This window comes from Enhydra lutris, unplaced genomic scaffold, assembly GCF_002288905.1.
Source record: "Enhydra lutris kenyoni isolate GAN:26980312 unplaced genomic scaffold, ASM228890v2 scaffoldscaffold80, whole genome shotgun sequence".
Lineage (NCBI taxonomy): Eukaryota > Metazoa > Chordata > Mammalia > Carnivora > Mustelidae > Enhydra > Enhydra lutris.
Genome location: NW_019154164.1, coordinates 4,888,809 through 4,916,545, shown reverse-complemented (window position 1 = coordinate 4,916,545; position 27,737 = coordinate 4,888,809). Strand labels below are relative to the sequence as shown.

Sequence of the window (27,737 nt, the reverse complement as noted above, 5' to 3'; positions counted from 1 at the left end):
GATAGCTGCCCCTCTCTATCCTCATGGCCTTTCATGGCATGGGGTTCCAGGGCAGCATTCCAAGAGGGCACACTCCTAGGTACAGGTGCTTATCACGCCTCCAGTGGCAACTTTTTTTATGTAATCCCGTGGGTCAAAGCAAGTTGCATGGCTGAGCCACATGGGTCACGTGGCCTGATCAGTGTGGGAGAGGAGCACATGAGGGTGTGGATACTGGGAGGGTATGACTTACTGGGAGCCAGTACGGTAATCATCTACCATAGGAGTTAAGGTCTGAAGCTGGGATTGAGAACGTGAGATGCCCATTTGTGTATCGCAGTGCAGATATTGAGCAAGCTGTGAGATGTGTGAGACTGGAATTCGAGGCAGAGGTCCGTGCTGAGATGTGCATGTTGGAGTCATCAGTGCATAGATCACCTTCAAGCCATGAGATCGGTTGAAACTGCTCAGGAAATGAAAGCATGTAGGGAAGAGAAAACCTCTGAGTTCTGCAGCCTCCATCATTTAGAGGTCACAGAGAGGGGGAGGAACTGCTAGAGAGGACAGAGAAGAAGCAGGTTGTGGAGCAGGAGGAAAATGAAGGGAGTAGTATCCTGGACTCCAGATGAAGAACGTTTCCAGAACAAAAGGATGCGTAAGATAAAGCCTGAGAATTGACTGTTGGATTCAGCAGTGGAAAGGTTATTTGTGACCCTGCGGGGAGCCGTTTTGGGGGGAGTGAGTGGAGGGGGGAGGTAGGAGCAGAAGCCTAATTAGAGCAGGTTAAGAGAGAATGGGATGAGAGGAATTGTGGACAGAAAGTATGGACAAGTATTGTCCAAAAAAAAAAAAAAAAAAGATGTGAGCGTGAATATAATCTAATATTCTAGTAGCCACACTCAGAAAATGTTGAAGAAACTGTTGCCATTAATTTTAAGAACATCTCTTCTATGTTATTTAACCCAGTATATCCAAAACGTTCTCATTCCAATGTAACCAGCATAACATTACTACGAGGATATTTTACATCCTTTGAAACCCAGTGTGTATTTTACACTAACGGCTCATGTCAGTTCACACTAGCCACCTCTCGAGGGCTCAGTAGCCACACATGGCCAGTAGCTGCCATACTGGATGATCCACGTATAAAGGAATCTTTCAAGGAGTTTTGCTCTAAAGAGGGGTTGGGGATGGAAGGGGAAGCAAAGTCAGGTGTTTGCAGCGGCTGTAGCGATACTGACTAGGTGAAAGGGGATGGGATCTGGATACAAAGGGGAAGGCTGGCCTTGGCTGGGGTCTTGGGCAGGACATCCATGGCAAGAGGGGTGAAGACAGAGCACATCAGTCACTGAGGCAGGTACGTAGTTAGAGGCAATCATGAGAGCTTTGAGAAAAAAATTTTTTAAAGATTGTGTTTATTTGAGAGAGAGAGAGAGAGAGAGAACATGAGTGGGGGTAGTGGGAGAAGCAGATCCCCTGTTGAGCAGGGGGCCCTATGAGGGGCTCAGTCCCGGGACTCCAGGATCATGACCTGAGCCGAAGGCAGACACCTGACTGAGCCACCCAGGTGCCCCAGATTTAAGAGGGTTTGTTTGTTTTTTGGTTTTTGGTTTTTTGCCTGATTCTTTTTTTTCTCAGTGAAGTAGGAGGCAAGGTCATCATCTGAGAATGAGGATGGGCTAGCCCTATGGGAGGTTTGAGAAGAGAGGAGACCATATGAAATTGTTGCCTGAGAGAGTGAATGGACAGGGGAGGTAAAGCGTGATTGCCTGGCAACAGGAAGGATGCACTTGAGGTCTGTGATCACGAATTCGAAGTGAGAACAGTCAGCGCTGTTGTTTTTCTCCAGACACATTCAGCTGTGTGGGTGCAAGTAAGGAAGAGGAGCATGTTGGAATTTAACCAGGGCTCGGTTGTTGGGTTCCCCCCCTCCAAGATGAGTATGATCCTCACAGGCGCTGTGAAGTGAAAGGAGGATGCCAGGCATCTTTCGAATGATGGGCCTCTGAATGTAAGGAGGGAAGCAGGAGCCACGAGAGACAGCAGAGAGATGGTGGGACCTACTGATAACAGATTCTGGCTGCGTCAAAGTGTCGGGGTCAGGGTGAGAGTGTAAGCCTGAAAGAAGTCGTAGTTGAGGAAGGAATGTTTGACTTAGAGGGGGTTGTAGATATTCACAATTCTGAGATCTCAGGCCTGAGCATGGGAGTGAGTGGCTGATGTGCTAGAGAGGACAAGGGGACTGAGGAGTGGGGGGGCCAAGGAACCGAGAAACCAGGGTCCTAGAAGGTTCATGCAGGCATGTGTGGAAATTATCAAGAAATAGGACAGGGATGGTTTTGAAGAGAGTGCTACCAAGCCAGGTACTAACATCCTCAAGGGATATTGAGGGCCATGACGCAGATGTTTGTAGACAGCCGTAAAAGGGAAGAGTAGTGGGGTGGTATGGGATGGTGGTTGTAAAGTTTCAGGGAGAGAGGGGGGCCAGTGGTCTGGGAACAGCAGTGCAAAGTAAGAAGTTACCCACCCTACCTACATGGGCCAAAGGAGAAAAACCAGTGAGGCTGCTTTTGAAGGCCAGAGGGGAAGCAGGCTCCTCATGGGCAGAGTAAGGTGGGTGTGAGCCAAAGGATGAAGGGGCCATTCAGAGACGTGAATAAAGTATTGGGGATTTGAGTAATGATTTCTCCGTGCCTTTGCAGATCCTGTTCCCTTCCCCTGGAATTCCCTTCCTTGTACACCTGAAAAAACTCCTCTTTAGCTTTGACCACCTAGCTCCTATATCACTATTTTCCTGAAATTGCTATTGCCGCGAGTACATGGCCAGCATGTCACTAAAGCCAGGGGAGGTGTTGGTCTCTACCTCTGTGGAGAAGTGTGCTCCCAGTGGAATGTTCGTTAATGGTGGGAACGTTCTGCTTCTGCCTTGCCCCGTAGGGTAGCCACTACTCATGTGAGCACTTAGAAATGCAGCTGGCACAGCTGAGGAATCAAATTTCTAATTTTATCTAATTTTAATTCCTTTAGTAAATTGTCACGTGTGGCTGGCAGGCTCATCTTGTCTTCGATCCTGTCTTCTTGGGCAGGGGGTCCAATTTCTTCTCGCAACGATCGGTGCATTACTCTCATTCCACGGACTCTTCTCATTGATCTCTCCGCTCCAAGCTCTGTCCATGCCATTTCTCTCCCAAGCTCTCCATGGGGACACCCCATAGGAATTTGGTATCAGCACATTCCACGTTGAACTCTTTCCCCTAATTCAACTCAGTTACTGAAGTAAGACTTATAGTGAATTCTGAAGTCATAGACTTGGAAGCTGCCTGGCCTGCCTCCCTAGCCATCCCAAACAGAAATCTGACCTCTACTCCCCTGTGTAGAACCTCTCAGTGGCATCTCATCATGTTCAGGATCAAGGCCAAGTTCTTGACCATGGCACATGATGTTCTTCATGACCTGACCCCACTCGCTGGTCTCTCCAGCTTCATCTCTTGACACGTGTCCCCTCCCACTTTATGCTCCGGTGACACAGACCTGCTTGAGATGACATGCAAACAGTGTGCCACGTCATGCCTCCACACCTCTTGGCAGGCTGTACCCACCACGTGGAGTACCCTTTCCCTCCCGCACGCTCCGACCCCAGCTCCTCCCTGTGCTTCTTCAAAACCCACCTCAGCTGTCGTCTCCAGCTACCCTTCCTCTCTGCCCCCTTACTTCCTGTGCTTACCTGCCTACACCATCTCATGATTCACTCATTTATTTGTAAAAGATTTTATTTATTTGAGAGAGAGAGGACATGAGGGAGGGGCACAGGGAGAGGGACAAGCACACTCCACGCTTAGCACAGAGCCCGATGTAGGGCTCGATCCCAGGACCCTGAGATCAAGACCTGAGCCAAAATCAAGAGTTGGACTCATAACCCACTGAGCCACCTAGGCGCTCCCCTCATTGTTCACTTGTAAGTGCTGGACAGTTGTTAGGAGCGGGGACTATCTTTTCCCCCTTCTCCCCACCGCCTAGCCATGGGATCTGGTGCCCAGCGTTGGATGAAGTGAATGGGTCAAAGGAAGCAGGACAGAGACGGGAGAACAGGATGCCACCCTGCCCAGCCTCAACTCCTTGGTCTAAGTCCTTCCTGGGTGGGATTATAGGATGGGAGAATGGTCCCTGGGAGGCCTCTCGGGATCTGTCTTTGCTGCTGCTGGTGGTGCAGGTGACTTCTTTCCCAGCACGTGTGATGCTTCCTTCTGGCAGAAATCGATTTCAGAAAAAGCTATTATCTTCGCTCCCCCCACCTTTAGAGATGAAACGCTTCTATCCTCCTGGGATGCACGATGCTAGCAGAAAAATGTCACATTTCTTTCTTGGAGTAGAAAAAAAAAGTTTTATGTGTTTAATTTTTCCAAAAGTGCTTAAGTTTCTCTTTTCCTTTAGAAGAAAACTGGTTTTTCACTCGGATTATCCCAAGGGCCACATTCAGGTATATGGAGAAAAAAAAAAAAAATGACGCACTTGTGCATACCATTTGCATATATCTATGTGGGGTGGATCATTTTTTTTTTTTTTTAGTTTCTGAGAAATTGAATCTTTGATTATCTGCACAATGAAAAGAACCAACAACAGTGAAAAGACAGTGGAAACCGTAGGCAAGCCCCCCTCCCCCAGCCCTTCACAGAGAAGATCACTTATTTGCAAGATTCCCTGGCTTCTCCCAGTCTTTTTGGAGATTTTGGATGTGGCTGCGGTTTCTCCATGATAAAAGTAGCAGCCGCCTGCTGTGTGCCAAGCAAGCTGCTCTGTTTACTTTTCTGTATCTCTTATTCTACTTGGCGGCCCTGAGAGGTAGATGTTATGGCCCTGAGAGGTGGCTGTTACCTCCAGTCTTCATACAGGAAACGGTCCGAGAGGGCAATGCAACAGGATCTGCCCCAGGCCCCCCCCCCCCCCCCCGCCCCGCTGCTGTCCCCCTGCCCCGACCCCAGGCAGTGGCAGACAGGGGATTTACACCCAGGGCTGTCCACTTCCAAGCCCTTTGTTTTCACCTCTTCAGCTCTATTTTCCATCACTGGCATGTTGTTTGGTGTTCTGCCTTCGACATCTGCCACTACCAGCCGGGGACTTTTCCTCACGCACATGGTTTGGTTGTCATTTGAATGGCGGTTGCACAATACCAAGGGGCCAGAGGTCACCTTATCTCCCCACTTGGTTTGTTTCCACGTCCTCAGTGTTACAGGTGGCGCAGGTGTAAATATCTTTGTGCAAATAAGGGTGGTCTGTTGGGTTCTTTAGGTATTTGACGGAAGTCCTCAAAGTAGGATTGCCAGGCCAAAGGTTTTTAAAGAGTTTGATGATTTCTCCGGAGGGGTTCTGCCGTTCGATCACTCACACCGGGCTGAATTTTGCAGTGCCTACTGTGTACCAGGTTCTGGAGGTAAAGGGGGGATTCCGAAATGGCCCCTCATTCATGGAACTGACAATCTGGTGTGGGGAGGATGGGGCAACCCAAAGTGGTTGTAGGAAAGTGGGGGTTGGGGCAAGGGGCAGTGAAAACGTGGACCCCTGGCTGTGTCTGAGTGTGCCTCTCCCCCATAGCGTGTGGCAGGGACTGCGGGGCAGGGAGGAGCGTGATGAGGAAAGGGGCCTCATCCCGGCTTTCCCCAGGTCCGTGGCTGAGCTACCTCGAGGCTGAGGACCTCCTGGCTGCCCCCTCCTGTCCTTTTCCTCCAGGGGCCCCGTGGCCCACAGGACCAGTCACTGCTGCCCAGCTGCCACTAGGGGGAGCCAAGCAGAGGATGGAGGGAAATAGCTCCAGCCTTGAGAGGCACCTGCGGGTCCTCCAGGTCCGCTCTTCCCCTTAACACTCCAGCAGCCAGGGAGACAACATGGTGCCTGATTCCCACTCATTCAGCAGACAGGAAGGTGCACAAAGTTTCAGTGCGCAGCTGCCTTTTTGCAAGCCAAGCGCTGTTCTAGATGCTAGGGGCACAGAAATGAATCCAACAAGGGCCCCCTCCCCATGGAGCTCTGGTCCAGAGAGGAAAACAGACAAGGAAAGAGACCTTATGACTTGGTGTGGTGGTGGTCTGGACAAGTAGCAACAGGGGCACTGAGCAGTGAGCGGCCTGGCAGCGTCTGAGAGCCCAGCGCCCCGCTCTCACTTTGGCTGTGGCACCACAAATCTCCTGGCCTTTGGTGTCTCCAACTCTAACCTGGAAGAATGAGTTTGATGCCCTCCAAGGGCCTTGTGACTTACAGATGCTGTGAGCCTGGCTCATGTACCCATAATAAGCCCGAGCTTTTCCCCCAGAAGACCTACCTGGCTTCAGTCACCCCACCTCACTCCTTCTTCCTGCCATACCCTACCCCACCCTGCCCCTGTGGTGTTCCTTGGTGTTCTGCCTCTGGCCTTCCTCTCCCAGTCCACATGTGCCCTTGTGTCTTTAGTAGCTAGTGGGTGCTGCTGACACCTACATCTGGATGTTCAGCCCCATCTTCTCCATTGAGTGTGTGACGTGACTTAAATTAAGTCATCTCATCTACCCAACAACCTTATGAAGTGGGCAGTGGCATGCCATTTTATAGATGAGTGAAACTGACCGAGACGTGTCCACTTGGATATTCCGCAGATGCCTCAATTTCAATATGTCTGAAATTGGCCTCATCGTCTCCCTGCCTTCTGCATCCTCTTGCCTTCCCCTTTCTTCTCCATCACAATCAATGGCACCATCAACCCAATGAGGCCCAAGCTGGAGGCCTTTCTAGATTTGTCTGTCCTCATCCTTGCTCCCCAGCATGCATGACTCACATCTGCTGAGATCTTCTTCCACTTCTCTCCAGCCCTTCCTCTATGAACTTTGAGGGACGTCTGTCCCTTTCCCTCTTTGGGTTCCTGCAGCAGCCTCTTTATCCGTCTCCCTGCCTCGATGTTCTCTGCTCCAGTCCTTCCCCTGCACCAGCCAGCGGGACCTTTGTCAAGCACATGTCTGATCACATCACTTTCCTGCTCCTTCCTGTGGCTTGGCAGCAGAGTTCCGAGCTCGCCATCCATGCACTGAAATCCATCCAAGAAGACATGTTTTGTTGGGGCACCTGGGTGGCTCAGTGGGTTGAGCCTCTGCCTTCAGCTCGGGTCGTGATCTCAGGATCCTGGGATCGAGCCCCGCATCTGCATCAGGCTCTCTGCTCAGCAGGGAGCCTGCTTCCTCCTCTCTCTCTGCCTGCCTCTCTGCCTACTTGTGATCTCTCTCTGTCAAATAAATAAATAAAATCTTTAAAAAAAAAAAAAAAAGGAAATGCCACACACAGGTTTGTATTTCTGGCTCCTCTTGCAAAACTGAAAAAACTGGCAACTCTGGGAACATGTTCCAGTGGGGCAGTGGTTGGATGGAGCCGAGTGGTGGTTGCCATCTTTAGAAGGGGCACGGGCTTTCTTCTCCCAGTTGCCTACCTGAGCCTTGTGGCATCGGGGCTCATGACCCTGCAGGTGTGGGCTGAAGCCCAAGCCAGCCCTCAACCAACATCTGAATCTTACTCCTGCTCACCACCCCCGCCACACCCTCCACTGCGGCCCCAACTCTTACCCATAGTTCTCTGAATTGCCTTACACTCAGGGCTCATGTCTGCATGTCTGCCTTTGTGCAAGCTTCTGGCTCTAGAATGCCTGGGCCGCTGGTTAAGTCCCGTTGGTCCTTCGGGATTGCTCTGTGCCCCATCTACTGAGAAGCAGTCCTTGTTCCTACATCTTCCTCCCCCCTCCTCTGCCTCCAGCTGAGTTCTGTCCTCCCTTGATAATGGGGCACAGAACACAGGCATCCCACCATTGTACTGGGTTCTAATTGTCGATTGGCATGTCTGCCTCCCCCCGCAGACTAGGAGTCTGGAATTGTAGGGAGCCTGTCTTCTTTATCTTCCTATACCTCAAAGGTTAGCACGGAGCTTGGAAACGTAATAGGTGCCTGATAACTGGTGAATGAATGGATGAATCAGTGAAAGACTGACTTGGGAAGATACTACTCCGGGGTGTAATGTTGCCACCTACTTGCTTGGGATGGAGGGTTCCAGCTTCCTTTCATTCTGGAGCATCCCCATCTCCAAGCCTTCCATTCCGAGTGACACCCCACAGCATCCTATAAGCCATACTCCAGCTCTGCCAGCTCTGGAATGCATCCAAGCCTCCCAGGAGGCTCGTTCCTAGGGAGGCTAGAGGGAAAATATATCATTCTTGCTGTTCCGGGGCAGGGGAAGGAGTTGGGTAACGATTGGGAAATGGAACAGCCGTTGGATACAGCACATTCTGTCGTTATTGGAAGCATGATCATGTTGTGCTCATGGTAGCACTTCACACCCGTGGAACACTCACATGGTACCCAAGTCTAGACCACAAGCATCCGGTAGCTTATTCCCTTCATTCCTTGCCACAGTGCTAAGGAGTGGGTAGGACTGGTATCCTCGTTCTACAGGCAGGAAAACTGAGATTTAGGGAGTTTCCACAACTTTTCCAGGGCCACATAGCCCAGACGTGGTAGAATCTAGATTTGAGCCCAAATCCGTGGGCCATGAAAGTGGACCCTTCCAACCACCATACCGCACACTTCCTCAAAGAGCTCTTTCTTTAGAAACGTGAGGGAAGGACGAAAGTCAATGTGAAAGGGAAGGATGCGTGGTTATATATACAGTTAGACTCCAATTAGTAATTAAGAAGAAGAAGAAAAGCAAACCAACTCCTGAGGCATAGGGCAGTCCAGCCGGCTTGCACACCCACAAGCCAGCAGCGCCGCATGTGGGGAGTAGAGGGCTGGGGATGTGTTGTTCTACATTTTCCCCATCTCGTTGCCACTCCCATAACATTTTCTAAATTTCCTCTAACAATCATGCATTCCTTTCATCATCAAAAAAAAAAAAAAAATCCTTCCTCCAAAATGGCCCCGGCATGTCAGCGGGCCCATCTTCTAAGTAGTGACAGGGGGCAATTGGCCAGCGGTGGCTGCGGCCTCGGCACCTGTAACCTTGAGGAGCAAAGGAGAAGTGAGTCTCACCATGTCCCCTTTTCCTCCAGGTGCTTACACCCCAGAGCCCCTCAGCAGTTTCCGGTGGGCCCTTCTCTCAACTGGCCTCATGTTCTTTTACCACTTCAGCATCTTACAGATCCTGGGCCTGGTAAGTTTGGTTGTTCCCCTCCGATTCCCCTCTGTGTGGAGTTCTCCATAAATCTTCATAATCCTGGTTGGCGCTGGTGTATCGTTTTGTTTCGAAAATACAAGATGCCAAAGGCCAGGATGTCAGATTGTTGTGTCTGGGTTGCTGATTTATGCTCCATGGCCTGGGCCTCCCCAAAGGGTTTTCGGAAATCTACAGGATTGACCGTTTCTTTCATCCCTGGGGAGGCAAAGATGCCCTTCGCTCACGACCACCTGGGTTGCAAACAGCGAGCTGCGGCTGGAAAGTGGTTTGTTATATACCCCGTGGGGGGTTGAAGGCAGGACCTCCACCTGGCCTGGGCCTGGAGAGGAGGTTTCCAACCTTAGGTCCATTCTGGGCCGACTTCCAGGCCCTGAGCTGTGTGGCCAGTGGAAGTGCCGTGTCGGAGGGACTCCCATGGTATTCTGGGGTGTTCAGACCCGCCCGGAGCGTGGATGAAGGCTGGACTCAGTAGTTGAGTTATCCAGAGCCCAACATTGCTGAGTGCATGGTTGTCTATATTGGTGCCAAAGTGAAGGAGGAAGAACTCGGGCCTGTGGTGGGTCAGGAGACCCAGTTCAAGTCCCGGCTCTGCCACCATTCTGGGTGAGTCACCTCCCCTTCGAGGGCAGAGAGCTGGCCCCCCTCTGAGACATGGAACCAAACCGCCAGCCTCCCGAAGAGGTGGTGAGGACTTGTCTCTAACGTGAATGGGCTGGAAGGGCTGTGGAAGGCAGGTGCCGCAGCCATCTTTGGGACGGGAGCAGCGTGTCTGATTTTGTGTGTGAGCGGCATGAATGCAGCATCAGCTGTGTGGAGCCTCGTGGGGCCTGGCCGGACTAAGGCACATGACCGAGGTCACCAGTGCCTCTAGAGGAGCAGTCCCTTTCTCTTCCCCACCCTGGCATTCTGCTCTGCTCTGGTTTGCCTGGGGGACAGCTGGAGCTCTTGGCCAGTGGCATGAATGCTCCCACACTTGAGGAAGGCAACAGGATGACTTTCACACCTGGCTGTCAGCGCTCTCCACTGGGACTGCTTGATTCCAGAGGGGTCCGTGTCCTCATGTCACCATACAAACCATGCTCAGTCCCACCTGTAGGCCTGGGTCAGGCCGTGCCTCCTACAAGGAAGGCCCTGCTCGCTCCATTCCTCGCCATGACCCCCATCCATCCTTCATGAGTCCGTTCAGGGTGCCACTTCCTTCATGAAATCTTCTCTGAGAACTCAGTGCCCATTCTTTACCCTCCCCCCAGATCTCCTGGTGGGGGAAACCTGGTGAGCACCGTCTGGTTTGAGGTCAGATATGGTTGCCCACACCGACTCGGTTGGTGGCCAGTTATAAGTGGAGGCAGGGACCATGTCGTTGACTGCTCTGTCATCCCCTGACACCTCTCCGGGGACTAGGCACGTGGTAGATGCTTAGGAATGACGGCAGGCTCAGGACCCAACGGGAAGGCAAGATTGAGCAACGCCAAACAGCTTTTCCATTGGATGGCCTCCCCCATCGCCTCCCAAGGGCTCTAGCCTTGACCGACCCCCAAAACCCTAGGGCAGAGAAATCCCATCATGAACAGGTGGGGATTGGTCAATCCCTCCTTGTCTAGCCCCCCCATTAGGTAGAGATGGCTGAACTGGCAGAAGCCAGAGAAAGCCTCAGGATGGTGAACGCTCACTCTACCTCCCTTGTCCCTGCAGGTCACCGAAGTGAATTTGAACAACATGCTGTGTCCGGCCATCTCAGACCCATTCTACGGCCCCTGGTATCGCATCTGGGCCTCGGGACACCAGACTCTCATGACCATGACCCACGGGAAGCTGGTCATCCTGTTCTCATACATGGCTGGGCCCTTGTGTAAATATCTGCTGGATTTGCTCCGGCTTCCAGCCAAGAAAATAGACTGAAGGTGCTTGTCTTTTTTTTTTTTTTTCTCCCTGAGGAAGCAAGTCCTGACTTGACTTGGGGAACACCCAGTTCTTGATGAAATCATGGGGAGAGGGCAGTAGGATGTTTGGTGTATTTCTTTTTCCCCTCCTCTCTGTCAGTTTCTTCCACCGCGCTTCCTTCCCCAGCTCTAACCCCCAGGACATCTCCTGGAGCCTGGGGGTGGGGGATCGTGCCAAGGGCTGGATTCTTCCTCCTCCTCCCCTTTGGCTCTTCCTCCCTGCTCCTAGTGGCCTTACGTGGGCGACGGTAGTCAGTGGTTTTCACTCTGCTTGTTGGTGCTTTAATGACAGCTGGTTGAGGGGACGGGGAACAACAAGCAGTAGTTCTCTTGGCACTGAAGTGACGAGATTGGGTTGGGTTTCATTTCTCCACTGCCAGGGACCTCCAGGCTTACTCTGGGGTCCTCCTTTGTCTCCAGCCCAGCCCCCACCATAATGGGACCGAGGCCTTGTTTCTACACCAGCGGCAAGCCGAGAGCCAAGGGTTTTCCCAGCTCGTGGCCAAAATAGAACCTGCCAGAGTCTTCCCACTGGTGTCCCATGACTCAGAGCAAGCAGCCAACCAGCCACTTCCTCCAAGATGCTGCCTGTGGTGGGAGGTGGGGGCACTCCTTAGCCCCAAGGCTAGATTCCATTGAGGGGAATGGAGAGCTGTTGGGATAGCAGATCCAAAGTGAACAAGTTGAAAATATCCACCACTCTTACTAGGCAGGACCCTGGGTAAATTCTGCCTGAGGGAGCCAAAAAGTGACCCATATCCCTATTAGAAGTGAGCGTTAGAAATTAATCAGTGGAAGTGATAACTTGAGAAAACTGTGATTTGAATCATATGCTCCATTTTAGTTGAATGTTTGATAGTAGATGCCATTTTAATCTTGAATACCCCTTAAATATTTCTCTCTCTCTCTAAAAGGCAGCTTCAGGGAAGGGTGAGCTGGAGTTGGGTTTTTTGCTTTTTGGATTTGTTTTTTTTTTTTAATTTGTTTGCTCCCTTGTTTTTGGATGTTTGAACTCAGAGAATCGTTGGGTCAGGGGCCATCTCCACAGGGGCTCCTATCCATGTATTCTGTGCTTTCACAGGCTATGTCAGCATCCTGGGTTGGGAGAAGATACAGATCCTGTATCATCAACAGGATAGATCCTGTATCATGACCTCAGCCAGATTCCATGCCGAACTGTTTCACATGGAGGGGCATCACACACTTCCGTGCCCACCTGGTCCACCCCCAAAGCCCATGTCTGGGTTGCAAAGGAGGTACGAAGAAATCAGGTCCCCATGGGTGCAGGTTCAAGTGCTTCAAAAGGAAGACCTTTGGCACAAAGACTTGAGCTCAGTCACACAGACTTCAAGGAGAGAACTAGTGGCTGGGCATTTGCTGACTCCTTGTGGGTTTTAACTAAGAACAGGTTTGCCTAACAGAAAAGGTGGTTCGATGACTTCCTCTGATGGCCCTACCCCCCACCCCACTCTAGGCAACCTCGTAGTCCTGGCCTGGGTCCCGTATTCCAGGTATTACTGTACTGTAAAGACCTAGATTGAGCTTCAGTGACTCAGTGGTCGTGATCTGAGCAGACAGACCTACAGAAGGCAACAGGGTACAGGAGAGTTTCTTGGAGCAAGGTGAGGTCTGGGAAGCAGCTGCGGGAGGAACCGCCCTGCTGCAGAGGCTGCTGGCACAGGGGACGATCAGTTCCCAGGACGTGGAGGAGCCAGAGGGAGAACACCCAGTACTCTTACTCCCCTTGAGCTCTTCATGACGTACTCCATTTTCTGCCTCTCCCTCCCCCCAAGGGCTTGGCCAAGTTTGTTTCAGCGTCTCTCACCATAGGGTTGTCCTCAGGAAGGGGTCCCTCTTGAGCAGCTGGATCCACCCTGGTGATCATCGAGCTGCCGCGTGTAGGGATGACTGATAAGAAAACACGTAAGGCCTCAGTGCCCCTTGGCTCTTTACAAAAGGAGAGGTGGAAAGGAGGTCACAGGAGGAGCCCCTGGCGGCACGTTCTGTCTCCTTCCAGAACACGGAGTCCTGTAGGTGGATGCTTGGCATCCAAATGCCACGGTGGCGCAGAGACTCTGCACGCTCACCCTTCCTCCCTGTCTTTGGGGCATGGGTGGCCAGTCAGCCCAGTCTTTCCAGCGGTGGCATGCTTCTAGAAGCTCGCCTTTTCCCTGGCTATGGCTCGGTGCCCCATTCTGGCTGGTCCTCTCTGCTGCTTGGAAGGAAAGAAGGAAGGGAAAGAAGCCATGTGCCTGGCTGGGGCAGAGGCAGCTCCACCGGTCAGGGGAAGAGGGAGCTGGGGGGGAGCCCTAGGGCCAGGGGGGCTCCGAAACAGGCAGGCAGAGGAAAGAGAGCGTGGGCCAAGTCCACGGGCTGCACGGGGACCCGCGGCTTCTGTTCAAGGGGTTAGGGTGTGGCAAGTACCTGACATGGTCTGAGCGCACCTAAGGCAGCCTGCCTTGGAGGGTGGCCCCCTGTGCCAGGGAGCCCAGGCTTCCCAGCTCCTGCCTAGGGCTTTCCTGGTGGCACCAAGGAGGTTCCTTAGCCACCTTGGCCAACTTTTCAGATGCCATTTGCCAGCGTGGGGGAGCTCACCGTGTGTGTGTACATGTGCGCGCGTGTGAGAGAGAGAGAGAGAGAGAGAGAGAGAGTCTGAGAGCGTAGGCAGCAGCTCAGAATAGCAGAGATGATAGCGTCTGCTTACAGCCCCATCCCTGTTCCCAGTATTTGGTTCCATACACCAAATATGGTCTGGCCCATCTTCTTCCCAGAGGCCCGGGAATGGGTTCGTTTGTCTGCTTGGAGGACGGTGGGGTTCAGCGGGACGGTCGGCTGACTTTGCCGTCTGCTACCTCCAGCCTAGCCTCCGTCAGGGTTCTGCTGTCCGTACTCCTTGCTAACGCAGCGTTGTGTGGTGTGGGCCCAGTTCCCCTCCTCCTCACCAACAGCAAATTGTCAGTCTATCTCTGTGCATTGGTGTTGGGGCATGGTAGGGGTGGGGGTACCAGAAAGCCCTTCCTCTCCCTCTCTGGGCCAAAAAGACCTCCCTGGATTTGTTGCCTTTGATCCAGAGTTCTCTGTCCTCTGTGGGAGACTGAGGGGGCAGTAGGGGAGGAGACGAGGGACAAGATGCGGGTGCTGGTTTTGGTAGATCAGCAGGCCCCCATGTGGAGAGGGGTCCTTCACTGCAGGCCTTGCCCTGCCCTGCCTTCTCAGACAGGGCACAGTCCGCGAGAGGGAGTGAGCTGCCTTCTTCTGTATATAGAGTGAACCAGTCTGTGCTCAGGAAAACCTAGTCACTTGTGGTTGCTCTTGTCTATGACTTTTTTTTTTTTTTTTTTTTCACTGGTTTGCTCCTCATGGCAAGAAACAAAGCAAAGCAAAAGTCGTCTCAAGCAAAGCTGTTGTTTTGGGAACTGGCTTTCTTTGGGTGTGAGTTTTGTACTATGAAGAATTCTTCATTTATATCCATGTTATTGTGGTAGAGAGAATAAGATAGTCTGATTTTTGCCAGGAAATTGGCAAACGCCTCTGCCCTGGGCTCGCTCCTCCTTCCTTCCCCATCCCCAGGTGAATCTGCTGTGTTCTGGGCAGACCCCCGGCACTCCGCATACCCCCTCCTGGGGGCCCCCTGTAGAACCAGTCTTCTCAAGCCCCCTAGACAGCAGCAGGGGGACTATTTTTGCCAAGCTGGTTCTCAGGTGCTCTGTGCTGCCCACCCCCCACCACAACCAGTTTGCCCACTTCCCTGGGGCATTTGGTAATGTGTTTTCTCTGTTTTGTAAAAGCCTTTGATTGTGTACGGAAAGTTTCTGCAGTCACCTTTGGAAATAAATGGTCATTAATTTGTGTACCTAGCATTCTAGAATTTTAATCTTAGGTGTTTCTGTGGTTGAAGATCCCCGAATAATAAAGGACCCCCTGACCATGGGACTTAATGTTACAATGTTTTCTTCATTTACTCTCATTAAAAGATTTATGAGAACCTAGGTGTCTTGGCCTTCCTTCCCAGAGCCCTCTCGGAAGTCCCTCTGCTTTGAAAAGGAGACCAAAGGGGCCATTCGCGCCCCACACCGTGGTGGACCACCAAAGGGCAGCTCTGCCCTGGGAGCCGCGCACCCGGAAATTCCCACGCATGCTGCCTGCTTCCACCAGCGACACAGGAGGTCTTTTGCTCTTGGCGGGGACTGTCTTCTGGGGACATCTGCTGGCTTCATCCAGTACCCCGCCCCGCCAGGTGCACTGGGCCAGGCTATAAATAAGCCAGGGCCATGCAATTCTGGGGCCACAGAACCTCTAGCTCAGGCCGAGCCACATTCCCCGGTTCTCCACCTGTAGAAGGATGGCTACATCCGTGTGCCCAGCAAGGCGCTAAATTTACCCTGCACACACTTTCCCTCCTGTGATCCCTGCAGCAGAAGGCCAAGCTGGCTGGTAATGCTGTCCTCAGTGGATGGGCAGACACCCAGACAGCAGTCTCTGAGCTAAAGGAGATGCTGGGTGTTAAATTCCACAGCCCATGTGCTTTGTGCTCTCCCTGGACTCCGCTGCCTGTCTCGGGGGGGCCGCGATTACTGGGCCAACCCCGGGCGGGGGCCGAGATTACTGGGCCAACCCCTGCCCGGGGACCCCCCAGTCCCGAGAGGAGCGGGAGTAGATCCAGGTGGGGATGTGGAAGGCAAGAGAGAGGAAGGGGAGCTCCACGAATGTGCAAAGCAGAGGAGCCAAACCCATCCTGTGACCCCGGGGAGAACCCCAGAATATAGCCGAAATGCACAGGAGTAAAGGGGGGCAAGAATTGGCCCAGGACAGAAAGATGGGTCACATGGCCTTTCTACCTGTCTCCCTTTTCAGAAAGAGCCGGATGGCAGTGACCTAGGCCATGCCTTCTCTGCCCTGGGCCTTCTCTGCTCCAGTCTGGCCCCCCCTACTGCAGACAACAAATGCAGATCCGACTGCACAGCTTCCCTGGGCCCCGTAAACATCTGCCCCCACAGCCCCGTGTACCCCAGAACCACACACAGGGAGAGACCCTTCGCTCCCAACATCTCCTGGTCCACTTTTCCCGCTGGCCGTCTTCCCCTTTGCCTTTTTTCTTTGCGTGGGTCTCTCAGCTCCCCAGTCTCCCTTGTTGTCCAAAAGCCTGAGCTCAAGTGTCTGCTCCTGGGCCAGGCTTCCCTGAGCCCCGGTCTGACTTAGGTACCTTTCAGCTTGGCTTCTGCCGCTGCCTGCTCCCCGCCACCCCGCTCCTGTCCAGCTCCTGGTTCCCACTGCAGGTGCTCAGTGACCACCCAGCTCATCCCAGAGAGATGCAACACGGTGGGAGGCCACAGCGCCACCCAAGGGAGGAACCCTGCCACATCAGCTGTCCCTCACCCCATGGGCTCTCCCATGTGGAGCTGTGTGCCTTTGTGTGGGCCTCCGTGCCCAGCCTTCCCCAGGGCCCTGGGTGGAAGGTGACCAAGGATTCCAACTTCTCTGTATCTTTGCTAGCTGTTCGGTCCCCACCAGGGTCACCCCTCTGTTCCCTGGGGTGCACGGAGTTGGTATTGGCATGGCCAGAGCCCCTCTGAGGGGGAGGGAGTGGCTTGGGATGGTTACACCGTGATCACCCCCCACTGAGTTTTCCCCTTGTCCTGCTTTGCCGAGGCCAGTGGAGGGGCAGAGATCCACGTCAGTCTGACAAACGCAGTGGCTTATTCAAAGGATATGTGGTTTGCTAACCTTGGCAACGGACAGGGCGGGCCTCGTCCAAAGTCAAGGACTCTCTGTTACCGCCCATCCCCACCCCCCTCCCAGTCAGCGTTTGCCCAGCATCTGGATGGCACATCTGGGGTGTCTGAGCCGCCTGGCAAAGAGGGCTCAGCGTCTGCCAGGGAGGTGACAGGGAAGGCCACTCTTGTGGCTCCCGGATGACCCAGAGGGCTTGGCCCTTTGCAGCCGATGTCCTCACTTCAGCACAACTCCTCCTGCATCTCAGCCAGCCAGTAGCCCTGGAGTCTCGCGACGAGGCAGGTCTTGGCAAGGAGGTCAGATGCTTCCTTGACCAAGCTCTGATAGGTCACGGGGCCAGTGGCGTGAGCTGCGTGGGTGTTCTTTCCAGTGACGCCTCCCCAGCTGCCCCTCTGCTCCCTGGTCTCTCCTGCCTCTCCCCACCCTCCTCGCCTTCAAGGGGTTGGCAGGGGTGCTGCCTGCTTAGGCTGTCCCTTTGGCTGTTTCTTCCCTACTTTCCAGGAGTCCCCAGTGCCTTCCCTAGGAAATTTTTAGAAGGAGGCCCTGGGCTCTCGGGTTTCCTGCCCGCCCTGGGAATGGAGGGGCCTTCCTGTGCCGTCCAGAACACACCCTCAGATTTCGAGAACATTGGAGTTGACGAGATAGAGAACCATGAAGACAGGAGCCTGTAGATTGTCCTGTGTATTAGAATCACCGCAGGAGTTTAACCGCACTCCCAGTGCCCAGGCCTCACCCCAACTCATGATGCAAAGCAAACTTTTGTTTTGTTTTCACTTGAGGCTTCCAGGCTGGGTTGGGAGTCATCTCTTTGCCCTGATGCTCTACTCCCGGGCCTCTTACAAATGAGATTTTTAAGACCTGCCAAAAAGGTCTGAAGAATAATACCAAAATTCAGCTTCATAAAAAGAACCTTGCCGAGACAGTGGGAGCCCCCTCACTCTGGAAACTTGAAGAGTGTTCCTCAGAGACACAGGGGGTCTGGAGAGGCCACCTGGGGATGAGGGATGGGTGGGGGCTGGGCGTGTGAGGTTCTGGCCTTTTTCTCTTGCTTCACCTGGAACAACTCCCAATTTTGTTCCGTTCGGTACCTTGAGGTTCTGTAAATAACTCCATCAGGAAAGACGTGGAAGTCACTTCTTTCCACGCTCACCAGCCCTCGATTGCGGTCGTCATGTGATAGTTGAAGAAACCACTGCAGTAGCACTCAGCTGTTCTCTGCCCCCTCTAAGGCCCCGGGTGGCCTTGGCTGAATCTTACCTCTCTCAACTCCAAGGCGGCTGTGAGACACCCAGGGAGAAAGATGGCTTTGTAAAGTCCTGTTTGGTGTCAGAGAGGGGCCCTATTTCCAGACAGGGTAGTTACGATGCTTATTCTCAGAGCACAAAGGGTCTTTGGGGTTTTGACTACACTTACCCACTGTGCCTTAATGTGCCCTGTGTGGTTGGGCGTCTCGGGGGTGTGTAGCAGAGGTGATGCCTCGGTTTTGTTTTGTTTTGGTTTGGGTTTTTGGTTTTTTGGGTTTTTTTTTTTAAGTGCTATTCCATTCTTAGATGCCTCAGTTTTAAAGAATGTTTCTGTATTTCGTGGACTCTAAGGCCTCTCCGCCCTTTTTTTTTTTTTTTTTTTGAGTTTTAACATCTCTAAATCTGGGTTGCATCTTACAATCAGTGGCATGACATAGTTCGAGCAGAGCTTAGTTTTCTTTTCCAGAGGCAGATAAACTAGGGGCAACATACAACCCAAGGTGTCTTAGAGTCGCTGAGATGCCAGAATTGTTGCCTCTGATTCCCCTTGCTGGCCCCCAGGAGAGTCACCCTCCTGGTAGAGGAAACCCCTTCGGAAAAACTTACAAACTTCCAACACTCCATCTTCTCCTTCCTCGCTGCCAGCGTCCAGGCAGGCCAGGCAGGCTCTCTGCTTCCCGACCAGAGGGGGGCTCACTTTGCTGGGCTGCCTCTTGGGGCAGATGGTTTGTGGGCCATGAAGGGGAGGGGGTGGAGTGCACCTGCATAATAAAACCCATGGTGCCAACCATCAGGGACAGAGGGAGGGAGGGAAGGAGGAAGCCAGAAAGAGAGTTGGGGAGGGAGCCAGAAAAGCCAGGCTAGCCATCCCCAACAGCTCTGGTTTCTTTATTTCCCAACCACAACCTGGCCAGACAGCTCAGCCTGCTTCTGTGGGGAATTCCCAGGGCCAGTCATTGCCAGAGGTGAGCCAAGAAGGGTGTAGGGGGAAGGAGCCCAGCCTTGCTCTGAACTCCTGGGGTTGACATGAGCAACTGTCTGGCCCGCACGGAGGAAGACAATGATTTCTTCACCTTGTCCCACAAGGCAGAAGAGTTAGGCAGTGGGCCTTTCAAGGAAAAGCAGCACCTTGGCCTGGAACAGCATGAGCCATGGACATTGACCACAATGGGAAATGGCCACCAACCTTCCCTGGGTGCTGGCGGCCACTCTCATTAACCTTGGCCTCTGTGGCCTTTAGGCCAAGCTCTTCCAGAAGGGGAAAGAGTGTCTGCAGGGAGACCCAGGGATACTTGGGCACAGGAAGCAGTTTGTGGACATCCCCTGCTCCCCCCCCACTCCCCCCCACCCCCTCACAAGAGCTTAGCAAGACATGATCAGCCTGGATTACAGCTGCCCTCATATAACTGGGTTAAAGTGTTGGCCTACTTAGGCCCCTCCTGCAGTGGCCTCCTTCAAAGCTGATGAGGCCGATTAGGAGGCTATTTCTGAGCCCTAGTTGTGTACCCGGAAGCCTGAGGGCCATCCTCCTGTGACAAGAAAGACAATAACTAAGGCTAGACAGCCAAGGGCAGAGTCTGCCGTGCCTATGGGAAAGAAGTGCTGTCAGACCTCGTGTGTCCTTGTAAAAGAAAAAGTCAAATAACATCAAATCTAAGTGCCTGGACTTTGAACTTCAAAAACCCAAACCAACCAGTTTTCAGCCAAGGACCTTGTCCCTTGTCTTTGCCATCTCCAGCCCTAGCGAGGGTTGGCAGAGCATCAAGTCAAAGCCTTCAATGATAGTCACCAGCCTCCATTCAGTAGGTTCTGGGTGTTTGAGGGAGATTGTGATTTAACTTCTCTGAGCCTCAGTTTACTCGTCTGTAAAATGGCAATAATAATAGTGCCTACCTTACAGAACTGGGGGGAAGATTGAAGAGATAAGGCACAGAAGGCACTTGGCACAGGGCCAGCACATTGTAAGCACTGTTTCCATCAATGTTAAATGCTATCTGCTGTCATTGCCACCACTGCCACCACCACCATTGCCACCCTCATCCTCATCCTTATCCTCATCCAGACATCAGCATGAATGCCAAAAAGCTCAGTCTCTGGAGCCTGACAAACTTGGTCTGAATCCTAGCTCTGCCATTTTGTAGCTGGGTGGCCTTAGACAATTGATAATTTCTTTAACTAGATTCTTGTGCTGTAAGATGGGAACTTTATAAGGCTGTTGAAAAGTGCATACCATGGTCCTCATCACACAGGAAGCACTCAGTGAAGGTTGGTTATTTTAATTATTTAAAAGGGGTGATCAAGATTAGTGGTTGCCGGGGTCTGGGGTAGGGAGAGATGAATAGATGAAGTATAGAGGCTTTTTAGGGCTGTGAAACTGCTCTCTCTATGATAATATAGTGGTAGACACATGTCATTAAACATTGATCCGAATTCATAGAATGTACAGCATCAAGAGTGAATCCTAATGTAAATGCTGGACTTTGGATGATAATGACATTATCAGTGTAGGTTCATCAGTTGTAACAAATACACCACTCTCGTGGGTGGGTGGGGGTAACTGATAGTGGCGGGGTCAGGGGAGAGGCCATTTGCAGAGAGGGTGGCAGGCAGTGAGTATATGGGAACTCTCTTTTCTGCTCAACTTTGCTGTGAACCTAAAACTGCATTAAAATTACAGTCTGTTTGAAAGGAAAGAAAAACAAAAAGGTGATCAAACTAGATTGTTATAAATTTAGGATGTTAACATAATCCCCATGGTAACCACAAAGAAGAAAAATGAAAGATACGGAAAAGGACAAGGGAATCAAAATGATTCACAAGGAAAAAAAAAACCCATCAGACATAAAAGAAGGCAGTACTGGAGGAACTGAGGATTGAAAAGAGATATGCCACATAGAAAACACATAGCACAACAGCAGAAAAAAAAAATCCTTCATTATCCATAATCACTAAACGTAAATGGGTTAAACTTGCCAATTAAAAGAAAGATTAGCAAAGTGGATGACAAAGACAAGCTCTATGTGCTGCTTACAAAATACTCAGTGTAGACCCAAAGACACAAATAGGTTGAAAGTGAAAGGATGAAAAAGATATTCAGTGGAAATAGTGGTTACCGAAGGCGAGCTGGGGTGGCTAAATCACAGCAGGGCAGATAGATTTTAAGTGAAAAATTGTTATAAGAGGCCAAGAAGAGCATTTTTATTGATAGAAGGATCAATTCATCCAGAAGTTGTAACAATTATAAACATAGACACCAAACAACAGAGATTTAAGAGATATGAAGGAAACTGACATAATTGAAGGGAGAAATAGACAGTTTTACAATAATAGGTGGCAACTTCCTTACCCTGCTTTATATAATGGATAGGACACTTAGACAATAGATCAATAAGGAATAGAGGACTTGAATGGCACTATGAACCACCTAGACATCAAAGACATACACAGCATACTCTACCCAACAAGAGCAGAGCACACATTCTTCCCCAGTGTACATGGAACATCCTCCAGGATGGGCCATATGTTAGGACATAAAGCAATTCTCAACAAATTTTAGAAGATGAAAATCATACAGAGTATCTTCTCTGACCAAATGGAATGAAACTAGAAATTAATAACAGAAGGGAAACTGAAAAAAACCCCACAAATATGTGGAAATTAAACAATACACTCAACCAGTGGGTTAAAGAAGTCACCAGGGAACTTAGAAAATGTTCTGTGATGAATGAAAACACAGTATACCAAAACACACAGGATACAGTGACGGGCAGTGTTCAGAATTGAATTTATAGCTGTAAACACTTACATTAAAAAGGAAGCTTTGAAATCAACACCTTAACTTTATACCTTGAGGAACTACAAAAAAGAAAAACTAAACCTGTAGCCAACAGAAAGAAGGAAATAATAAAGATGAGGACAGAGTTAATGAAAAAAGAATAGAAAAAAAATGAAGTCGATGAAACTGATAGCTGGCTCTTTAAAAAGTTCAACAAAATTGACAACACTTGAGCTACACTCATTAAGAAGAAAAAGGCATAAATAATTAAAATTGGAAATGAAACATGGATGTTACCACCAACCTTACAAAAATTTTAAGGATTATCAGAGAACACTATAAGCAGCTGTGTGCCAATAAATTAGATAGTCTTCAGGAAATGGACAAGTTCCCAGAAACACATGAATTACCAAAATTGACTCAAGAAAAAATAGAAAAGCTCAATAGACCTGTAATAGATAAAGAGATGGAATCAGAATCAAAAACCTCCCAACTAGGAAAAAACCCAGGCTTCACTGGTGAATTCTACCAAACATTCAAAGATTTGACAGTAATCCTATTCAAACTCTTCCAAAAAACAGAAGAGAAAGCAACACTTCCTAACACAGTCGATAAAGCCAGCAGTACCCCAATACAAAAGCCAGACAAAGATACCATAAAGAAAGAAACCATGGACCAATATCCATTTTGAGTATAGACATGAAAGTCCTCAACAAAATATCAGCAAACAAAATCCAACAGCACATTAAGAGGATCTTACACGTGACCACGTGGAATTTATCCCGGAAATGAAGGGGTGGTTCAACGTAAGAAAATCAACCGGTGAGGTGTCTGCATGGCTCAGCCAGTTAGGCTTCTGACTCTTGATCTTAGCTCAGGTCTTGATCTCAGAATCGTGAGTTCAAGCCCTGCATTGGGTTCCACATTGGATATGGAGCCTACTTAAAAAATCAAGCCGTGTTAAGTACACCACATTAAGAGAAGAAAGAAGTGATCATTTCCAAAGGCATTTGACAAAAGGCAATAAGCTTTCATGACAAAAACCTCAAACAAATGAGGAATCGAATGCAAGTACCTCAACATGATAAAGGGCATTTATGAGAAACCCACAGCTAACATCATACCCAGTAGTGTAAGACTGAAAGTTTCCCCTGAGATGACACCCAAAATGGAAAGGAGAAGTAAAACTATATTTGCAGGTGATACGATTCTCTCTATATAAAATCCCATAACACACAATCACACACACAACTAGTGTATAATTAAGAAAGGAAGGAAGGTAGGGAGGAAGGGAAGAAAGGAAGGAAGGAGAAAAAGAAAAGAAAAATAGAAAGGCAAGAAAGGAAGAAAGGAAAGAAGAAAGAAAAAGAAAGACAAGGTTAGTTTAGTTGCCAGATATAAGATCAGTGCACAAAAATCAGTGGTGTTTCTATATGCCAGTAATGAGTGATCTAAAAAGGAAGTTAAGAGAAACAATTCCATTTAAAATAGCACCCAAAAGAATAAGATTCCTTGGAATAAATCTAACCAAGGTGGTAAAAGGCTTCTACCTGAGGGGCGCCTGGGTGGTTCAGTGTGTTAAAACCTCTGCCTTCGGCTCAGGTCATGATCTCAGGGTCCTGGGATCGAGCCCCACATCGGGTTCTCTGCTCGATGGGGAGCCTGCTTCCCCCCTCCCCCCCGCCTCTCTGCCTACTTGTGATCTCTGTCTGTCAAATAAATAAATAAAATCTTTAGAAAAAAAAAGAAGACAAATAAATGGGAAGGCATCTCATGCTCATGGATTGAAAGACTTAATATTGAGATGGCAACAGTCCCTAAAGCAATCTACAAATTCAAAGCGATCCCCATTAGAAGTCCAATGTTTTTTTTTCCCATAAATGGAAAGGCCAGCCCTCAAATATATAAGAAATCTCCAGGATCCTTGAATAGCTCAAACAATAGTCAAAAAGAAAAACAAGGCAGGGGGACTCACGCTTCCCAATTTCAAAACTTACTACAAAACTAGAGTGATCAAAACAGTGTGGTACTGGCATAAGGGTAGACATATAGACCAAGGAAATAGAACTGAGAGTCCAGAAAGAAGCCCAAACCTCCATGGCCAACTGATTTTCGACAGGGGTGCCCAGACCATTCCATGGGGAAAAGAATAGGTTTTTCAGTAAACAGTATCAGGATAATTGGCTAACCATGTTCAAAAGAATGAGATTGGGGCCTCTCCCTCAAACCACATGTAAACATTAACCCAAAACAGATCAACAACCTAAACAGAAGGGCTAAAATTATTAAAAGAAAACATAGGGGTAAATCTTTATGATCTAGCACTTGGCAGCTGATTCTTAGGTTTGACACCAAAAACATGAGCAACAGAAGAAAAACATAGATACACTGGATTTCATCAAAACTAGAAAGTTTTGTTCATTAAAGGACATTATAAAGAATGTGAAAAAGACTAACTACAGAGTGGAATAAGGTATTTTCAAATTATTTCTCTGATAAGGGTTTAATATCCAATACACAGACATACACACGCACACGCACACACACACACACACACAGAGACACACACACATACCACTATACATACATATGTATATCATTACAATATACATATTGTATAAGACAAAAGAAACAATCCAAATAAAAACTAGGCAAAGGACTCGAATAGACATTTTTCCAAAGAAGATCTACAAGTGGACGGATTAGCACATGAAAAGTTGTTTCAACCTCACTGGTCATTAACGAAATGCAGATTAAAATCACAGTGAGATATCAGTTCACACCCACAAGGATGACCATGATCAGACCGACTCTAACTGGGTATTGGTGAGGATGTAGTGAAACTGGAACCGGCATACACGACTGGTGGGAAAAGTTTAATGGTTCCTCCAAAAGGTAAACAGAGAATGATCTTATGAGCCAGCAATCCCAAGCCTAAGTATATACCCAAGAGAGATGAAAATGCATGTGCCCATAGAAACTTAGACACAAATGTTTACAGCAGCACTATTCATAAGAGCCACATGTTTGAAACAGCCCAAATGTTCATTGCTGGATAAATGGATAAGCCAATTGTGGTAGAGCCATACAATGAAATATCATTCGGCCATAAAATATCAGTGAGCCATGACTTAGACGGACCTCAAACACATTTTGCTAAGTAAAAGAAGCTAGGGACAGAAGGTCACATTTTGTATGACTCCATGTGTATGAATGAATTATATATATATATATATATATATATATATATATATAGATATATATAAAAGATATCCAAGATAAGACAATTCCGGGAGAGACCAAAAGAAGATTAGAGGTTACTTAGGGGATGGGCAAGGGGAGAAGGAGGAGTCACCTCTTATGGGGATGGGGTGTTTTTATGGATTGATGAAAAAGTTTTAAACTAGAGCAAGCTCGTGGTTGCACGGCATTGTGAATCCACTAAATATCACTGAATTATGTGTTTTGCAGTGGCTCATTGTACTTTATGTGAATTTCATCTCAATAAAAGAAAATGTCAAACAAAGGAGGTGAAAAGAAGGGAGTTTCTTTTTACCTCGCAAGTGTCCTGGTACCCTGCTTGTGGGACTCACTGTGTAGCCTTCCTTAGAATACGAGGGTGTTGCCTGCACTTTCCCAGCCTCCAACTGACTATTAGCGATTTCGATTTGACCTTCTCCAAGCCTGCAGATTCTTCTGGAGTGGTATAAACCCAAAATGGGGGAAGAAGGAGCCAGTTTGGCTCATCTACCCCACCAGAGCGATTTCAATTTGATCTTCTCCAAGGCCGCAGATTCTTCTGGAGTACAAAGGAGCTAGTTGGGCCTGTCTACCCCACCGGAGTAATCCCACCCTACTTGAGTAGCAGTATTAACCCTGTGCCCCCCTTCCATCCCCATCATTCATGTGTACCGTGGACCACGTCTGCTGGGCAAGGTAAACACAAACCAGGTCACCAAGGGGCATGGCTTCATGTACAGGGTGACTATGGCCACCCACCACTGTCCCTGGCCAGAGTTCCTGGAATTCATTTGAATGTGTGAAGTGGAGAAAGTTTGGGGAAATGTGTGCATTACTCACACTAGTACTGCCCTTCCAGAAAGATGGGGGTTTCCCACTCTTTCCAGCCAAGACGCCCTTCCTACTCCGCCAGGATGCGTGGAGGTGGGCAATATGATTGTCCCATCTAGCTGTTTGCTCAACTCACATCTCCTATGCCGATACACACCAATCCACTTGTACGGGTTGATACCTACCATAACCTTGGATCATTCTGGAAGACCGCTGAGACAGAAATGCTGGTTCGATGGAAAGTGACTAAAGCACCTCCTAGTTTCAAAGCTGCCTGCTGTTTCGGTCATGACTCCCAACTCTCAGCAGCTTCTTGTCGGTTCAGATGTGATTTACCTACTGTCTTGCATACTACTACTTGATTTCCTGTTTTACAAGAATCCAGATTGAATACTGCCTTCCTGCCTTCCTGGCCTACGGAGTCGGTGAAAATTACACCGAGAGGGACCCTGATTTTCCTCTCTCGGTGGGTCACCCCTACCATCCTCTCTCTCCTCCTGCTCTGTGAATATATTTTTCCCCCAGCTACGGGATAATTTTTCAGCCAGTTGGCATACTATATAGGCTTTCTTTGGCTCCTCGGGCCTCCAGGATTCTTAGCACAAACAGCCCGGTCTTCATCCATGCTGTTCTCTCCCTCCCGGTCACGGGAAGGGTCCAAAGCCTTTGAGAGGGCAGCTTTGCAGCGAGAAGCACAACTCTCCACCACCAAATGCCCTTCCGCGTGAACATAAACCTTCTTGTTCTGCGATCACATGTTTTCTTTCTCAACCAGCGGGCGCATTGCCGCTAGGGAACAAGATAGCTGGGGGGCCACAGGGGAAGCGACAACTCTGTTCAAGGGCCCCTCTGAGGTGGAAGCAATTTCAGGGGACCCTGTAAATCAAGCCAGATGTTGCCTGGGCCCCGGTCTGAATGATTTTGCCCAACTAGACCGAACTTGGATGCCCCCCACCAACTCTAAGCTCCGAGCGGACGGTTTATTTGTTTTCACGATATTAACGCTATCATCATTCTTAAACGAAGCACAGGGCCATGCCTCTGCGGGGACAGGCACTCAGGAAATATTGATGGATCACGTTGAGCCTGACATTTGGGAGGAAAAGGCCGGAGTGGGAAAGGAGATGAGATGACAGCTTGCCAAAGGCTCTCAAGATACCTGGGCAGGTTAGGGCTCCGGCCATGATCTTCAAATTGTCCTGTGGGACCTGGCATTCTGTTGGAACCAGTTCAAGTTTCCATAAACATTCACTTCAAAAGAAAAAAAAATGTGTACAAATGTATGGTATTTAAAAACCAATACAACCTGAAAGAAACCCCTAACGCATCCCAGTGGGTTAGTGGGAGCGGTTGGGTGGCCTCATTTCTGTTCAAACCCCAGGAGTGATGCGTCTGCTGCCTGAACTTCTTGTAGGCCTCATCAGGCCTGGATCAGAAGGTGAAGACGGCACCAGGATTTCATGGTTTAGGCCGAGGCACACCCACTGTCCTAAAACTAGAGGAGTAAGATACCCCCTCTTCTCTGTGCCAGTCAGGACCTTCTTGCTGTTGGACAGCCCAGAGTACAGAAATCAGTGGGGTGCTGAGGCTCTGCCTCCATCATCTGTTGCCCCGATTATAAATTTTTATAGTCCTCACCACAGCCTTGTTGTTCTCATTAGCTTTCTAAGGAACCGGTGTGCATTTGTAATTTAGAACAACAAAATACCGCTTTTAATCTTGACTTTGTAACATAATGAGATGTCAGCTGAGATTTTGATTAAAAAAGCAAAGAGAGCCTCCCACCGTGGAGGGAGACCAAAGGCTGAGCAAATGACC

General features: G+C 49.7%; 1 protein-coding gene across 3 annotated transcripts in view; it reads left to right on the top strand.

Moving 5' to 3' along the window:
- LOC111160980 (transmembrane protein 164) overlaps positions 1 to 14,413 on the top strand; it is a 156,448-nt gene extending 142,035 nt beyond the window's left edge. For 2 of the 3 annotated variants that reach the window (XM_022524397.1, XM_022524399.1), the window contains 2 exons: positions 9,032 to 9,132; positions 10,849 to 14,413. In XM_022524397.1, the coding sequence (XP_022380105.1) occupies positions 9,032 to 9,132; positions 10,849 to 11,055 (308 nt within the window). In that variant the 3' untranslated portion in view covers positions 11,056 to 14,413. The remainder of the gene's footprint in view (positions 1 to 9,031; positions 9,133 to 10,848) is intronic. The other variant, XM_022524398.1, reaches the window with a different exon arrangement.
- The last annotated feature ends 13,324 nt before the right edge of the window (positions 14,414 to 27,737 follow it).